The sequence below is a fragment of the Stenella coeruleoalba genome (genome assembly GCF_951394435.1).
Source record: "Stenella coeruleoalba genome assembly, chromosome: 3".
NCBI lineage: Eukaryota > Metazoa > Chordata > Mammalia > Artiodactyla > Delphinidae > Stenella > Stenella coeruleoalba.
In genome coordinates, this window is record NC_137148.1 from 94,621,960 (window position 1) to 94,641,162 (window position 19,203).

The window sequence follows — 19,203 nt, forward strand, 5'->3', positions numbered from 1 at the left end:
CCACGATGTTTATCTCCTTAAATTTCTTATTTATTTATTTAAATTTATTTTTTTAATTTATTTTTGGCTGCATTGGGTCTTCATTGCTGTGCATGGGCTTTCTCTAGTTGCAGCGAGCAGGGCCTACTCTTTGTTGCAGTGTGCGGGCATCTCATTGTGGTGGCTTCTCTTTGTTGTGGAGCATGGGCTCTAGGCATGCAGGCTTCAGTAGTTGTGGCATATGGGCTCAGTAGTTGTGGCTTGCAGACTCAGTAGTTGTGGTACACAGGCTTAGCTGCTCTGAGGCATGTGGGATATTCCCGGACCAGGGCTCAAACCCGTGTACCCTGTATTGGCAAGCGGATTCTTAACCACTGTGCCACGAGGGAAGCCCTCTCCTTAAATTTCTACATAACGTATTGTACCTCCTCACTGAGAATACACTCTTTAGGCATTTATTATCTTTATAATAAGTGAGATTATGTTTAAGAATTTAGCTCACAGGCCCTTCAATTCTATTTTCTGTCTCTTCTGGATCTGAACTGGCTTTCATAGGAATTATTTTTACTTTAAGGACAAATTTACATACATTTCTTAGAATTTCTTACATACGACCCACATTTGTAGGCTGCTCATATTTTGTTACCTCTAAAGTTGGTAGATATTTCAGTATTACTGAAATCTGTAGTTTCCACCAATCTAGTGCTTGTGTTCTGAGATGTTTCGAAAGGCAATAGTACAATGTATATGTAGGGATGAACCCATAAGAAAGCCTGAGCAAAACGGGGGTGGTGGAGTTGTTACACTTCTATCAGCATATAAGTCATGCTATTGCATAAGAATTTGTTTTAAAAAGAAAAGAGGGGGGCTTCCCTGGTGGCGCAGTGGTTGAGAGTCCGCCTGCCAATGCAGGGGACACGGGTTCGTGCCCCGGTCTGGGAGAATCCCACATGTGGAGCGGCTGGGCCGCTGAGCCTGCGCGTCCGGAGCCTGTGCTCCGCAATGGGAGAGGCCGCAACAGTGAGAGGCCCGCATAACACACACACACAAAAAAGAGGAATTTCGACTTCTAAAACAGAAGTTTTAATGAATCTCTGTCCCCTGGCCGTGGCCTTTCTTTCTGAACACTTTTTATGCATATAGTACCTATTACCTATTATAAGGTAATTTTATTTTATCACCTAGTTATCTTCTTGACCTTTAATTGAATTTTCATAGATTATGATTTGCTGTATCAATTTCATTTATTATTGTTAACAGAAGAAAGCAAAGTATTGGACTTAGATCACTCAGATTTAGGTTTGAGTCATTGATTTGCCACATATTAGCTTATGCGTCTTGAGTGAGCTGGTTTATTCTCTCAGCTGTAACAAAGGTTAATGTGAGAATTAAATCAGATACTGTAAGTGCAGCATCAAAACAGAGTTTTAATAAATGGTACCTAGTAACAGAAAAGATAGTAGTAGAAGTGATGATATTTAGCACTATTGTTTAAAACAATTGTAGCTTCTGGTTTTGTTTGCTAAGGAAAAGTAATTTCTGTAATTCTTCAAAATTGGTATGTGAGGTGTCCATCTTTCCAAAATGAAACATCAATAAATAATAGGAATTTTAAAAATCATGAGTACATTTGCATGAAATCTTAAAAAGGAATGAAAATCAAACAGTATAATTATATATTTAATTTTTAAAAGTTTTTGTTTAAAATACCTATTAGTTTTTTTTTTTAAGCACCTATTAGGTATTTCACTTGAATTTATTTAATCCTTATGATAATTCTATGAGGTACCCATACTATTTCTACCTCTCTTTTACAGATAAGATAACAGAGAGGTCAAGTAACTAACTTCTGAAGGGTATATAACTAATAAGTGATAGAGTCAGTATTTATACCTTTCTAATTTCAGAGTCTCCATTCTTAATGCTGCCACATTACTTTTTAGAAATTATAGCACAGTATACTCTTCTGTGACACTCCAGCTTTGACTTGGTGATTTTTGATCCAGTAAAATACCTTATGACAAAACACCTGGGTTATAGTTTTTCTCCCCAATGGAAAATGTTGTTTTTTGTCATTGTAAGACGTATTTGATCATAAAAAATCTGAGTAATTAGATATATAGAGAGGGCTTTGGGGTAAAAGCATTATTAAAGTACCTGTAATATAAAGAAACTTTTACTTCATTTTAAATCTAGAGCTTGTAGGAATGCCACATAGCCTCATTGAGTACCTTGAGCATAAAACAACTTAATAATTACTGACTAAGAATCAGGTATAAAAGGCCCTTATGGGTCATTTTTTTTTTTTAGCATTAATCCTGATACTATAATGGTAGCTAATGTTTATTGATTATTTACTTTGTTTTGGGCACTTCCATGGTCACTGACCTCACTTAATCTTTTCATCAGTCTATGAAGGAGGTACTATTATTATCTCTGTTTTACAGCTCATTAAACTAAGATTTAAAGAGGTTTGTATAATTGCCTAAGGCTTCACAGTAGTGACATAAGTGTATTATGAGTCTCCACTCCAAATTATTTTTGTTTTACAGCTCATAAAACAGCAGTATTTGAAAGAAAAATTACTGGGATCATGAAACATTCTTATAGTGAATTTTCTTTCTTTAGGTTCACAATATTCTTGCAGAAATGGTGATGGGGGGAATGGTATTGGAGACCAACATGAATGAGATTGTTACACAAATTGATGCACAAAATAAACTGGAGAAATCTGAGGTAAGAATGGAAAGTGCTTTAGTTGATGAAGGTAGTAAGCATGATCATAAATTATGCATGATTTGTAGCTTTCACTGTTTGTCCTTCAGTATCACCCTTTAGGTACAGCTGGTATGCTTATTCAATTTTAAAAAGAAGTGGAATATACACATTTTAGTATGTTAAATGTTCTGTGACCACTATCCACCAAATAGTTTTGTGTATTCTTTTAGCCACAGTCGTAATTGCTTTGGGTAATGAATAAAATTCCCAATTCTTGTTGCTTAAAAAAGAAATTATGAATAATGCAATCAATATTTGTCATTAAACCTTAGTCATTAATTATCAAGGAAGTCTTAGAACTGGTTTTCTAAAGATATATAAATTTAGTGTTTTATAAAACTATTTCTGCAAAAGGAAAGGAGAGAAAATGGAATTCTCATAAGGAAGTAGTGTTATAATGGGTGCTTAGTAGTCCTGAGTGCACATTGAAAAAAGAAATTCAGTGCTCTAATCTTTTAATTCTGGATCCTTCCCAAAGGTCACTGACAAGTTAGCTAAATCATACATTCCATATAATGATACACGTATTCATGGCTTTTATTGCATTCTAGAAGAGAAAGATTTGGTTAGTTATATATAGCTAACTTTGTGCTGCTAAATTGAGTGAATGAGGACCAACCAGCAGTTTTGCCTTTTGTAAAACTCTACTTTAGAATTATATGACTCTTCCCTCAATAACAAGGCTGAATATCAGTAACAGGTGCTGTAGCTGAGCCTCTCAAATTTACATGATTTTGGTTGTTTCTTATTGCTATACAGAAATTTAGAAAGATGAATAGTCTTGATATCTCATTCAATACTACACATGTTTGAGGATACTCTTACCTTTGGTATTTATAGTCATAATGCAGAAAACTAATTTTATTTATAATTATTAGTACAGTTATTTGGTTGACCTAAAGTAAATATTACTATAAAAGCAGAAAGATATTAAAAATATGCTAGCATTAATTTACAACAGGTGAGTTCTGAAGAATTTTTATCTTGTTGGCTTTTCAAAAGATCAGCTTAAAATGCTGTGCTCATTGGAATGGAATGAAACACAAGATGGTGGATAAATCTGAAATCTGAGGATTAGAAACAGTTGAAGTTTTGTATAAAAACATTTTCCAATGTTCTGTTTTAAATTAAAATAGTCCTTAATTTCTCTTTATCTCAAGTTATCATCCTCCTTGGTTTCCCAAAGGAGAGGGTTGTAATGGGGAAGAGCTTAAAATTATGACTCTTTTTAAGTAATTGTATATATTTTGTGTGTTCTACAGCCAATTTTTAAAATACTGATTTTTGAACAGGAAAAACAGATTAATAGATTAGATTTCTATTATCTAATAGAATAGATTAGATTTCTATTATCTAATAGAATAGATTTCTCTAGATTAATAGAGAAAATTTTGTTTTAGGACAAGGAAAAGGGCTAAGAATATTATTTAGTAGAGTTGGCTTGCAGTGTATTGTTCAATAGGGCAAAAGGTTTACCATAAACACTAAGCTATAGTTTTTAAAGTCTTAAAATGATAACTTGAAATTTATGTCTGTTAAACTTTGCTTTACAAAACTATATGGTTATAGATTTTAAATGCCAAGAGACAGACAGTGATACAATCCATTAATAATTAGTCTGAAATGAGTGGATATGTGGTAATTTGTGAATTCCATGTAATCATCTGTAAAAATATATCGACCTCTTGTCTGGAATTATCACATTTCCAGGTATTTAACTCCTTTCCATTGGTGGTGCCCTTCCTCCCACCTGCCCACCTTTTCCTCCTTAGGTTTGCTATATATAATATTGACAGAAGTCATGAAGGACCTGTAATAATTACAAAATGGATATTTGCGTTTTGATTGTCCAGTAAAACTTTGTTAATGAGCCAGTTTTTTTTAATCTATAAAGAACAGTAAAATAAAGAATTTACATTTTTAGTGGAAATAGTTATAAGAACATTATAACTTAAGGTCCTTTAACAGAAACATGCTATTTAAACGTGCTATTTAAAATGGTTTTGAATACTGGTGAATATTTGTTTTTCATCCACTGATTGTCTTTTAACATGTATAATCAATTGTTATCTGCTACCAAATTAGTTTTTCTTTTTCTTCTTTACAAAAAAAGTATGTTTTAAATCTGATTGATAAACTAACATATGTTTATCAAGTGTTTCTCTATATGTGATGTCTGCTAATATTTTCCTCATAAAGTAGGATTTTGAGTCACGGTGAAGCCATATAGTTCTGATCATACCTTAAGAAATTGTGTTTAAATAATGTTGATTTTATGTAATTTTTCAGCAATTTTCATATATTTTAAGTATGTTTGGAAGGCTACCAGCTTTATTCCAGACGCAGTGAAATGTCAAGAGTTTTCATATGGGTTCCTTTTCCATGTTATTTAAACTGGTTATATCTACCAAATATCTGACTGCAGAATAATCCAAAATTATTTGAGAGCAAGCTATAAGCTTTTATTAATCTTACTCTTACAAAATTTTAGTTAAAATGTATTATGTAAGCAAAAAGCTACAAAGCAAATCTTAAAGTTCAGAATACCATGATTGATGAAAAGACCTGTTTATCATGTTTTAAAAATTAATTTAAGTAATGTTTAGAATATCATTTATCTTTTAAGAAGCCTGGATATAATTAAGATACAGCTTTTAAAATATAACATGGATGTATCGAGTCGCCTTTACTTTGTCAGAAATCAAAGATTTTATTATTTTATCTTAAAAGTAGTATATTTCTGGTAACAGTCAAAAGTGAACCAGTTTAATTCCCATTACCTAGACAGGTAGAAGCAAAGATCACCCAGATCTTTAAAGAGACGAGAAGCAAAGATATGCTCTGAATATATTTTCATCTATCCTGCTTTGATAGATAAATGGTTTACTATAACATTGGGATCTTGGAAAAGGAGGATTTAAGCTGGGAGGTTGGTGGGATTTGGGGGAAGTGTAAGAGGCACTCAGGAATCTGCCTAGGAGTAAAAGGACTCCCTGGGGGTGGAGGTAGAGGGGTGGGGTTGGGGAGACTTGTTAGCCTTTATGTATTTCATGTGATTTTCAAGATGAATAAATGGGTCTGAATTTAGTCACTACTTTTTAAAAGTCAGTCCTCTTTTTTCCGAACATCCTGATCTTTCTAGCTCTTTCCATTCTTCTCTCTTACAGACCTTTATCTTTCAATCTCCCAGACAGGACAGGTAGACAAGGTATTGCTGACTTTGAGAAAAATGTATTTTAACAAAGGGAAAGCAAAATGATGTCAAAGGCAATTAATTATTTAGGCCAGACTCAAAAATTCTTTGTGTTAATGAACCCATATAGTCCCTGTAGCCTATTTTCCATTCTAGTTTCTCCTTGTAGTTTATTCATCTTTTATTGGACTTAGTGTATTTTACTAGTATATCATTGATGTCATGTTTGTTCTGTTTTGTGTGCCTGCATTGTAAAAGGAAAGTTTAAGTTTTTTTGTTCTTTTTTTTTTAAACATTGTCATTTAACTGACAAATTACATTTGTAGAAATGACAATTTACTTTGTATGTAAATCAGAGTTTATTTTTAGCATCATATGGCAGAACCTTAATTTAACTCTCACAGATTTTTTTCCCCCATGTTTCTAAATTAGGATTCTAACATAAAATTGTATGCTGGGTTTTGGAAGCTGTGAATTTAAAAACCAAAAGCTGAACCTTTAGAGATTAGCATACAAAGTGGGAACCGTAAAGGCTTAGGACAGTGACTGTTAAATAGTCCCCCTCCCCCGACCTAATGGTTTTCAGTTCCAAAGTCTTAACAATTGCTTTTGCAGTTTTGACAACAGGTGAATATTAGAAGTAGCCAACAAAAAGTAAGATCAGAAATCTTCTAAAATAGAAATAAATACTCTAAAACATGGAATTAAATATATTGACCAAAATAAAATGTATTTTAACTGTAGCAACCTTCTGATATCCAAACATATCATAGTAAGACTCAGTAAGGTATTGTAAACCCTGAAAATTTTTACAAACCATATTGGCAAAAATTGGAAATGTTTTAAATAGACTCCAAGCCGTACAAAACTAAATTTTGTCTGCTAGTTCCTGTGCATTTTTCACACCATAAGTTACCTGTGTGAATTACTCTTTAAACATTTCCATGTAGAGATGGCGATGAACAACTTTTTTGTACAAAACCATTTCAAGAAAATGAAAATGTTCATATACTTCCATTTAAAAATTTCAAAATGAAAATACTTTATTGAGTGCCATGCAAGGAAAAAAATGTGTAAACTTAACAAGTTAGATTAACCACTTTAGTAATTAGAAAAATGCCACTGGGAATTTGGCATTGCTTTTTAGACACTAAATTACTACTTTCTGGATGTGTTTAAGAAGCAGCAACATACAGGTAGCTTTACAGTTTCTTATCCCGAGTTAGTGGGCTATGTATCATGAAGCTAGGGACACCACTTTTGGACCCTGGATCTGTATTACTTTATCCTGGGAATTGAAAATACGTAATGGTCTCATTTACTCCATTGATCTCAATCACTGCCAGTTTCTATGTTCCAGTCTTCAATTTATGTTAAATTGCTTTTTCTACCAAAGAACCATCAATCACTTAGGTCTTATAACTTCCATCACTAGAACTAGTAATTTGCTTTTTTTTTTTTAATCAAGTATCTATTTTCAAAGAATAGAGAAAAAAAAAAGCAGCCCTAAGATACAGATATTGGAAAGTCAGCTTGTGAGTTGGTTCTGCCCCTCTACTTTGACACACAGTTACTCTCTTATTCAAAATTATGATGAGGACCCTTGAGGTCACTTGTAAGGGTCAAAACTATTTATATTAAATCCATAAATGACATCGGTCTGCTATACTTATTTCACACAGATAAATCCTATGCTAGAAATTAAAACTGTAATTTAAGATTACATAAAATGACTAGTACTGAAAGGTTTAAAAAATTTTAAATATTCTCATTTTGATAAAAATTTTCATAAAATGCCATAGTTCTTGCTTACTAGAGGACCGTCATCAGCATTTCTAATCTGTTTATAATTGCAGTATTAAAGCACTGCCTTTAAAGCAAAGAGCAAGCCTGTCCCCAGTTTAAAAGTTATTCTGCCTTAAATTCAGAAATTAAAATATTGACATTTTCTATTCTGCTCAAAGCATGCTTTCAAAACCTGCCATTATTTTGTTAATGATTTTGAGTCTGAAACCATTTAATACTGTGTTTATTAATGTTGATGTTCTTTCACTTTGCTGTTAGGTCAAAATTATGAATGTGCATATAGCAACTTCCAGCAGGATGGGTGGGTAAAGGTTTTAGTATGTACAAATTATTTCAACTACCATCTTATTATGCTATATATCAAGCTTGAAAAAATATTTTAAGATGGTAGGAAATTTTATGTGTTAGATGAAGTAAATATCTAGGTTCTTTCCTTTTCCCTTGGAGAAAGCTAATTGCTTATTGCATGAGGAAAAGGGAGTCTTCAGATTCTTTGAAATATGTTTTAGTAATGCTGCTTTTTCAGTTTCGCTTGCACATATTTTGTTTATTTTTGGGTCTGGCAATTTAAAAACAAAATCAAAACCAAATCATATCCATCCATTACTATCTTTGTGATTCAAGTGCTTGAAATTTCTGAGAGTATGTCTGTATAAGTCTTCTGTTTGGCCTCATTTTGGTATACTTGCAGACTTCATTTTGTTTTCTTTCTCTTAATTCTGTTAATTTATTTAATCTCATGGGAGAGAAAACATGACCATTCTTTTATATGCTGTACTTCATTCTTCCATCCGATTCATACTCTTAACTGCTTTGGATTCATGTATTTGTTTTTGTTAGTGGAGTTGCTGCAGTTTACCTGCCATGGTGGTGCTCAAGTATAACAACATAGATGGAAACAAGTTATTTCTCCAGTAGGGTTTCATTCTTTTTATTTCTCCTTTATGTCAACTGTGTAATCTTAAATCTATAAGAACTATGCTGTACTGTCAGAAGTATCTTATTTTTACATTTTAAATTGTACATACCACTAACAAGTCAGGTAAACTTAATTTCTGTAAATTTTAGTGTTCAAAAAAATTGTGTTTAATGAAAGTTATCTTGTTTTGAGTATATCCTACTAAAAAAAATCTTAACTAAGATGAAAATTCCTTTATACCTTTGTGTTGGCAAACTGATTTCCTAATGGCAAATTACCTCTTTTACATTTTATTCTTTAATAAAAATGTTTCAGACTTCACATTCATGGAAGTCTGAAACTGAAATGTGTTTTATAGCAGTTCTGGTGTTAACTACCTGAGTGACATGAAGTCTTTTTTTTTTTAAGCCCTGAGTTTTTGTATGTAAACATTGACAGCTCATTTAAGCATTTGAATAGCGATCAACAGTCCTTCTCATATTTTTCTTTACATTTTATATTCTAAAGAATCTTATTTCTTAAAATGTTAGTTTAATTAAAACTTAATTGAAGTACACATTACAATTTTTAAATTTACTATCATTTAAATTTGTTACATAACTACACAAAAGTATTGAACATGCTTGAGAAATAATTTGATTCTCTTGATTCATTTGCGTGTTCTGAGTAGTTACCATCCTTTGCATGTCTATGGCTTGCTGCTTATGTTTAGAGAAATTGTAGTTTGTTGACTTAGAAACTTCTTTTGGTTTTACATAATATGAATTTGGCACATGTATGCTATTGAAATCAATTGCTATATTGACTTTATGTATTCTCATTAGCAGCTAACAGTCAACACCATCTGTGGTCACAAAGAAGCGACTTAATCTAATGACATTTAACAGGATGAAATTTTATTCTTTAGTTTAGCTGCTCATGGTACAGGGTATTATGGAAAAGAAGGCTTCTTGACAATGACATTTAATACTAAGAAAAGTATTTTTACTACTTATAAATGTTAACCATAGCATCCAGTAAAACAGACAGATGGACGCACACATACACACCCTACCTTTTCTCTCTTTTTCTCAATAATAAAATCCTCTAATAATTCATGCCTTTTAAAATGTTTATAGTTAAATACCTTGTCATTACTTTTCGATAGCCTACTCATAATTAGCACCCTGTATAGAAATTCCAAAGTAGCAATAGTGGCAAATTGATTTTTTAATTAGAAAAATTATAAAATCCTTCTACTGGAAAAATGATACTTAGTTCCAGGTTATCTGTAAGTTTGTAAAATAATTTTTGTTCCCTTGGCAAACAACATACTTCCTAGCAAAAGGAAGCTCTTTGAATTAGAGTCTTCTCTGATCCTAAACCATTCTAAATTTTGGGAGCTAAACACTGAACTTGAAAAGATCAAGTTAAAGATCCTTTTGAATATGATTCATGCTACCCTAAATAATATTCATCTATATCTCCAACATCTTTTGGGGGGCAGTTGGAGAGAGGTAGGGTATAACAAAAACTGCGTTGCTTCAGGTAGGTATAAATGTAGAGGTCAGTCAAATTTTTAGTTACACATCAAAAACAACTACACTCCATTAAATTATAAAAATTGAATTCTCCAACCCTATTCAGTCTTTAATTGGGTATGGAGTTTTTCATCCATATCACCCTTATCATTGCCTGTGTGGACTATATATTATTAAATACTATTTTACTGATTTTTCTATTATTTCCAATTCTAACTTGATAATCTATGGCTTTTATTTCATTGCTTAACAATGTTTGTATCCTTTATTCAGCAAATAGTTTACACTGGCCTATTTTGTATCAGTCAAGATTTTTCTCAGGTAACAGCTTTATTATTATTTTTTTTTTAATTAACAAAAGAGGTAGGATTACATGAGAGAAAAAAACTAAATTACAAAAAGGGACATTAAAACTAATCTTTCTGATTACATGGACACTGTCTCATATATGTAATCTAAGCAAAGTAGAAGATTTGTTTTTGTTACTTAATTGCTTTTGTGCAAGATAATGTATGACACCGAATTCACATGTGTTTGTTGGCTTTATTACATAACCTGAATAAAAATTGATGAAATCTAATTGGTATATAAATTAAAACATAAAAATATGAAGACTGTTGATATAGCTATTTGAGAAAAGTGATATATATGCATTTTTCTTTCTTTCTTTCTTTCTTTTTTTTTTGCGGTACGCGGGCCTCTCAACTGCTGTGGCCTCTCCCGTTGCGGAGCACAGGCTCCCGACGCGCCGGCTCAGCGGCCATGGCTCACGGGCCCAGCCGCTCCGCGGCATGTGGGATCTTCCCGGACTCGGGCACGAACCCGTGTCCCCTGCATCGGCAGGCGGACTCTCAACCACTGCGCCACCAGGGAAGCCCCATTTTTCTTTATTTTTAAGCATATTTTCTCTCAAAATTATTTCACAAATTATAAATTTTCCAACTAAGATGAAAGCCAAATATTGTACACTAATGGTATTGGAAATTTTAGAATTCATTTATTTATATATATCCTACCTTTTGCATTTATGCTCTTCTTTCTCTAAATTTGTATATTATAAACTGAACATATGTTGAATCTACTTTATATGACAAAATTTTTTTAATCATTATATTTTTACTAATTCATTGAAGGGTTGGATTGATCCTCTTCTTGCAGTTTCATTTTTAGGCAGAACCATTCTCTTTGGATTGAGGCTTCACTTTATTATGTTTTTTTAATCTTTATTGAATTTGTTACAATATTGCTTCTGTTTTATGTTTTGGTTTTTTGGCTGCGAGGCATGTGGGATCTTAGCTCCCCGACCAGGGATCAAACCCGCACCCCCTGCATTGGAAGGCAAAGTCTTAACCACTGGACCACCAGGGAAGTCCTGAAGCTTCACTTTAAAAACCTGATTTTTTTTTTTAAATGTCCTAGAACTTTCCTAGAAAAGTTTAGAAGAGCCTCTACAATTTTAAAAAATAATTTTTAAAAACTTCATTGTTTTGAAATGTTTTAAGGGTTTAGCCCTAAGAAACTAAACGAACATGATTTACTACTTTCAGTTTTTATTTCACAGCATATATTAACAATAAATGACAGTTGAAAAGCAAAAACCCAAAATCTATCACAGTTGTTGCAAGAGATGTCTAATAAGGAAGCTAATGTAAAATATGCTTTATGCTTATATCATAAGTCAGTTAAATCAAAATATAGGTGAAGATCTAGCTTTGTCATTTGAATATTGTGTGTGATGTTTCCGTAGCACAGGTTAATTTGTATTTAAATCTTTACATTGTTATCATTGCATGTATTCACTGTATTTTTTAAGGTGTCAACTGTTTTCTCTTTATAGATTAGTATTTCAAAGTAACCATTCCATACCAATCCAAACTACCATCTGGTCTCTAAGCTTGTTTTATGAAACTCTTTTATCATTGTCCTCCAGCTTTAGTGTTTTTTGATGGGCTACACCTGAGCTGTACATTTTCTTTTTCTTTTATTTGCTTCTGTATACAGGCTGGCTTAGCGGGAGCTCCAGCCCGTGCTGTATCAGCTGTAAAGAATATGAATCTTCCTGAGATCCCAAGAAATATTAACATTGGTGACATCAGTATAAAAGTGCCAAACCTGCCCTCTTTTAAATAAAAAATTTAAAAGGCCACTCCCAGGTAAAATCCGGGGGAAATGTCATCTAAGTTTACCATGCAGTTGTTTACCAAAAATAGAGGAGGAGAGGCTTAACTTTTGCTCTTGGATTTAAGTCAAGGTACTGTATAGAAGTTATGTAAAATCAGTATGGAAGTTCATTGTTGCTTTTCTTGTTCAGTGATTTTGAAGAATTTGAGTAGTTACAGTGTGATTTTTTTTCTTTATTTTCTAAACTGCATTCCTATGGCCACCTAAGGCATGCCTCTATGTATTGGCTACTACAGTATTTTGAAAAGTGTTTGAGACATTTCTTTAAATTATGTATAACCCAAAATGTTGGTGTTTTGTATGGATCACAAATACAGCATTCCTTAATTCTTTCTGTTATTTGTCAGAATTGTTATTTAAAGAACGAAGTATGTATTGCATGAAAACATTATGACCTTTTTCTCTTAGTTTAAATAAACTCCAAGGTAACTGGACTTCTAAAGCACCGTTCTGTTTGCCTGGTATCTACTTTAGCAATAATTTTTTTTATGACCCTCTGACTCAACGAAGTAAATAAAAATATATTTTATCACTGTTAAGCAGCTGTTAATGTTGATTTATTTAATTTATACTTATATTTTTAATATTCAGAACCTCATTATTCTAAAACTCAATTATTTCACAAGTCAAGAGTAGTGTATCTCATAGTATATTGTGTAGGATGAGATCTGGAGTGGGAGATGACAAATCTTTTTCTAAAATCCATATTGAGAAATTGCAAAATCTGTTTTATACACATAGGTTTAAGTCTTGCATCTGATCCCTTCTTGCTGAGATGATGAAAAATAATTTCATAGCAAATACTTAGTTGCTTTTGAACACAAAACCCTTTGGGGCCCCACTTGTTTCATCCCAAAGTCAAAACTTTCTTAAGTCCTAATACTCTCATATTCTGGTTTCTCATAATTTGCCCACATTTTCTTATTTAATCTTATCTTGGGATCCATGAGTGGGATTCTTCTTCCAGTTAGACTAAGGTTTTCCTTCTAGTTCTAGTCCTCCCTCCCCAAATATTATTTTTTGAAACATTTCCTTAGATGTGTGGCATGTATGAATTTTACTCCAAGCTCTGGGGTGTAAGAAAAGTCACTATTTTTTCTAAATAAAATTAATCTGACTCTAAGCCCCATCCTACTGAGGCAACAGGAAACTCAGTCTGTGATTATTGGGATTTCCATCAGTTCAGAGACGTATAAAAGTCCTAGAGGAAGGTTGTGCAAAGCAGAACATGCAGGGAGGTCCCTGGTCTTCAGTCATTTGAATGTGCCAGGTGAACAAGTCCCTGTCCTCATGGACATATATGCAGTACCACACTTTTCTCTTTTCCCTTTTTTTGGGGGGTGGGGGTGGATTATGGAAAGATTTAAGTTTTGATTTGGTTAGAACGTACCAAAATTAGGGAAACTTCTGGGCCGGATCATACTCTAACCTCAAGAAATAGTCAAAAGGGTTTCATCTTTTACTATATTCTAGTATGAAAAAGAAAACCCAGTCATGTGCAAATGACAGAAGTAGGCAAGTCATAGGAAACGAAATCTCAGTGACCACTAAATATGTAGAGATGCTTAATCTCACTAGTAGCCAGGGAATGCAAGTTTAAAGGACAATTAGATTTTATTTTCCCTTGTCATATTAGCAAAAATTAGAAGGGGTGACAGTATCCAGTGTTGGAGAGGACGTGAGGAATAAGAACTGTCATACATTGCCCGTGGGAATGTAATTTACTGTAACTTAAAAAAAAAAAAGAATATGCCAAGTTCTGTGAAAATTTTTAAAAATCAAAAATACACATATCATACATACGCTGTGACTCACTTTGGGAACTCTCTATTCTCTTAGCATTCCTGGGTATCTTTATATACAAAGGTAATTATTTCATCAACTTTTTAAAACAAAATAATAATAAACTGGAGATATCTTAAATGCCCACCAGTAAGGAAATGTTGAATAAATTATTGTAACTACCACACTAGTTGTAATAGCAAAAGACTGGAATGACCCAAATGTCCATTAGAAGGAGATTGGTTGAAAAGCTGGATTACATCCACATTATGGAGTCCTATGAAGCTATCAAAATGAAAACTATCTCTCTGTATTGCTGAAAGTTGATCCCTAGAATAAAATGTTAAGTGAAAAAAAATCAAGATGGAAAAAAGTATATTGATGGTGTGTGTATTAGTCAGGGTTCTCCAGAACCAGTAGTAGTAGTAGTAGTAGTAGTAGTAGTAGTAGTAGTAGTAGTAGTAGTAGTAGTAGTAGTAGTAGTATGTGTGTGTGTGTGTAATGAGATTGACATTTAACTCAGTAGACTGAGTAAAGCAGATTGCCCTTCTTAATGTGGGTGGGCCTCATCCAATCAGTGGAAGGCCTGCATAGAATAAAAGGGCTGACCCTCATCCAAGTGAGAAAGAATTCCTCCTGCCTGACTGCCTTCAAACTGGGATGTTGGCTTTTTCCTGCCTTCAGTCTTGAACTGAAACATGGGTTCATCCTGTGTATCAAACCTGCCAGCCTTCAGACTGGAACTATACCATCAGCTCTCCTGGTTTTCCAGCCTTCAGATCTGGACTGGAACTCCATCTTAGGCTCTCTGGGTCTCCAGCTTGTCAACTCACCCTGCAGACCTTGAGACTTATAAGCTTCCATAATCACAGGGGCGCATTCTTTATAATAAATCTTTTTAAATAAAATCATCAAGTTGGTGATTTTGTTTAAATAAGAGATTTATTATAAAACTCAAAAGTCTGAAGGCAGGAAAGTGCCAACGTCCTAGCTTGAAGGCAGTCAGTCAGGAGGAATTTCTCATACTTGGACAGAGGTCAGCCTTTTAATTCTATTCATGCCTTCAACTGTGTGAGGCCCATCCACATTATGGAGGGCAATCTGCTTTACTCAGTTTACTGATTTAAATGTTACTGTCAACCAAAAACACCCTCACAGAAACACCCAGAATGTTTGACCTAATGTCTGGGCACGCATGTGCCCCAGTCAAGTTGACACACAAAGTTAACCATCACAGTATTCTACCAGTTATCTAAGAAAAAGGGAGAGTGAGTGGTGTGTGTGTTGTGTGTACTTCTAAATGAAAGGATAAACCATATATATATACACACATACATACATACACATATATACAACATATATATTATATATATCGTGAGAAGGAGGAAACGGCAGAAATGTGGGGATAGAAGCTAGACTTCTTGGAATGTACCTTGTTTTGAAACCTTGTAAATATTTTAAGTAATTAGTAATCAAACTTAAATTTTAAAAAAGTAACCCCTAAAAATTAAAAAGCAAAGCAGATAAATTGAAATATGTGATGAGTTGGTGGCATAATCACCCAAAGGGGAACTGCTTCACATGACTTTAAAACTCTTGACTGTACACCACTAAAGACTAAAAGACCTTCCCTGCCCACCCCCCAAATTAAATTGTTTTCTGTAATCCTGGTATTGGTGATATTTTAAAATTCCAAGGCTGTGCATGTGGACTCCGGGGTAAAGCAGAGGAGAAGGTGCCTCGGTGCCTGGAGTGGATGCTCTGGCATGCATCCTTTAGGACTGAAGCACTCATTTCCTCAGCTGCTGGCAGTGTTGGTGGCTAAGAGCACTCAGCTGAGTTGCTGAGAGTTGCCACCAGCTGAAGGGAGCTACTTCGCCTGAAGTCACGACTCCTCAACAAAGACATCCTACATCCAAGTTATAAAAGCCCAACCCACTTGGCTGACGCAGGACAACTCGGAAAGGCCATCCCAGCTCCAGTGCTACCCATGGGATCAGCTAAAGCCTTTGTCATGACTACATTGCAGTTTAACTCTTCCCTCTGCCTCATCCTACTTCCTTTAGATTTCAGGCTTTGAGCCCAATGGCATATCACAGTGATTAGCTTGCATCCAAATCACTGTCTCAGTCTGGTTTTCAGGGAAGCCCATCTAAAACAGTTAGAGCCAAGAATGGTCTGAGGAAGCAGATTCCAAAATGAGATTTTGGAGCTAGACCACCCACTGGCAGGCTGGCAACAGAAGACCATGTTACTGGTGGCAGGTGGAGCATGGTTCACCACTAGCGTGCCATAGCAGTGTAATTGTTGAAACTTTCACTGATGGTGAACTGGGAATGCCTTGGTAGGGACAGTGTCTCAGGCATTTGAGAAATATAAGAGAACTAGTAATTATGAAGAGTATGGAATTGGATGACTGTTCTTACAGGCATTCATTCCATTAGAGAAATGCTGAGGGTGATTAATTACCAAGTAAAGGCTATGTATGAAGACCAGAAGGGCTTCTTAACAACGTATAAAAAGACTTTCATCTCTTGCAGCTGGAGGACAGAAAAAGCTGAGGATCAGGCCCAGGCCTTAACTGTAAGATTGGCAAAGTTCAAGAGAAGATTGGATTCCAGCCTCATCATGTCTGCTAAGCCAAGGTCAGGGCAAAAGTCTTGGATACGGACCTATAGAAGTAGCCCACTTCTTCCCGTTAAGCTACCAGTCAGTCCCTTCCTCCTCCTTGCTTGGAGAGGATGCAGAAGCTTCTGCCTTGCAGGTTAACATGCACCCTCCTCAGGATTTGCCTCCCCTGCTCTGATCACCAAGCCAGTCGGGTCGAGACACAACATAATTGGGCCAGGGAAGTGCTAGGGCTGCCAAAGTTGTTGCAGAACCTTGCCAAAATAAACCTGGAAGAGCCAAGAGAATATATTTGGGCCTGGATCCTGAGGGTTCTGGCTTAAGGGGGAAGGAACATAAAGCTGGATGAGGGAGAGTGTTTTATATGTAAGCTCTCCAATGAGAGAACATTTAACACTGGCGGGGACCTGAGGAGACAGTGCTGACACACTGCTAGGGTAGTTCTTGGAAGCTTGGAGAAAGGCTGAGCCACTACACTTGGCCCAGCTAAGTGAAGTATAACAGAACCTCCAAGCAGACAAGGGGAAGAAAAGATTACAAACCTTAGAGAAGTGTGTGGGCTAAAGTGAATATACTGTGTAAGGCAAGACAGCCTGGAAGTTCCTCCATTTACCAAAGCAGTAAGGAATATGTCACTTTATAGGGACACTGGCATCATTTAGGAACTCAGTAGTGACTTCTTCTGAAGGCCAGGACTTAATAGTAGGAAATGCTGCCACAGACCTGGGTGCCCTGATAACAGTGGGGATGATGAGATCGTGAAATAATAGATGCCAGGTTGTGGCACTTAACCAGGAGGTGCATAGTGGGTTAATTATCTTAATGAACTGCAGGGTCAGAGTGGCAACCAAAGATCCTGATCCACAGTGAGCTATAGAGATGGTTAATGGAACGAAGCTTCGGTAGATACAAGGTAGATGGTCAGCCAGTAAGGGCGTTGCCCAATCTAGATAATCTAAAGAAGTAAAAAATGGATGATCAGGAGGTTGAGAGCAGCCACCACAATAAAGTCATTACTTTTGTTCCAGTTTCTGGTCCTGAGCCAGTTCTCAGACCCAGAACTCATTGATTGACAGAAGGACCAAGTCTCCAGGAGGAAGGACCCTGCACACCATGGCAAGTGCATAATATTAATGATTTTTCAACTACTTCCTTAAAGGGACTTATTTACTTGGATAACCATACACTGGGAAATGGAAAATACCCAATGTTTTGAGGATTTTGGAGCACAGTTTCCAAGCTGACACTGTTAACTAGGGACCAAATATCATCATTTGGTCCCTGCCCCCATTACAGTGGGAGCATATGGGGGCTAGGTAATAAATTTAGTCCTGGCCCAGATATAGCTCATAGTGAGTCTGCCAGGTCTGCAAATCCACCTATTGGTCATTTTTCCCCATACCCAAATATAACTGGCATGGACAGTTATCTGTGGCATAAGAGCTATTATAGAAAGAAAGACTTAAGTGGAAGCTTTGCAATTGCCCCCATACTCACAGCCAAGATAGGAAATAAATAATGATATTGCGTCTTGGGGAGGAGAGAGATTAGTATGACACTTAAAGACCTAAAAGATTTTAAAATGGTGGCCTCCATCACATACCCATTTATTGACCAGTTCCCTACAGGTGGATCCTGGAGGGTGACAGTGGACTACTGCAAACTGGACCAAGTTGTAGCTCTAATTGTAGGTGTTGTACCAGATGTGGTATCTTTGTTAGAGAAGATTAACAAGGCCTCAGATAGATGGTATATGGCCATTGATCTGGTAAATGCCGCCTTCTCCATCCCTGTTAGGTGGGAGGACCAGAAAGTTCACATTATGGATACACAGCAGTGTACTATGAATATTAACTCGCCCTCAGAACATAACATAGTCAGAAAGGATCTGGGTCGTCTGGATATACTATGACATTGGTCCACATTTTGGTAACATTGTGTTACTTGAACTGGATGAACAAGGAGTTGCAAGCACATCGAAGCCTTTGGTAAGATACATGCCCTCCATGGGTGGATGGTAAGCCCTGTGAAGATTCAGGGCCCTGCCACATCAGTGAAGTTTTTAGGGATCCGATGATCTAGGATATGCCAACCTATCCCTTTCAAAGTAAAAAACAAAGTATTGTATTTCACAGCTCCCCCACTCAGAAGCAAACACAGAGGTTGGTGGGAGTCTTCAGGTTCTGGGGGCAGCCTATTTTGTACTGGGAACACTATTCCAACCAATTCATACAAACAGCTTCTAGATTTGAGTGAGACCCAGAGCAGGAAAGGGATCTGCAGCAGGTCCAGCCTGCAATGTAAGTGTCCCTCCCCCTTGAACCATACTCCCTGACAGACCCAATGATATCAGAGCTGTTAGTTATGGCAGAAGATGCCATGTGCTGCTTATGGCATGCCCCAGTTGAACAATTACA

At 35.5% G+C, this 19,203-nt stretch overlaps 1 protein-coding gene across 1 annotated transcript in view; it reads left to right on the forward strand.

Moving 5' to 3' along the window:
* Positions 1-12,915, forward strand: part of AP3S1 (adaptor related protein complex 3 subunit sigma 1) — a 70,074-nt gene extending 57,159 nt beyond the window's left edge. Inside the window, 3 exon segments of the mRNA XM_079918578.1 lie at positions 2,608-2,715; positions 12,197-12,290; positions 12,293-12,915. Coding sequence (XP_079774704.1) covers positions 2,608-2,715; positions 12,197-12,290; positions 12,293-12,321 — 231 coding nt within the window. The 3' untranslated portion in view covers positions 12,322-12,915.
* The last annotated feature ends 6,288 nt before the right edge of the window (positions 12,916-19,203 follow it).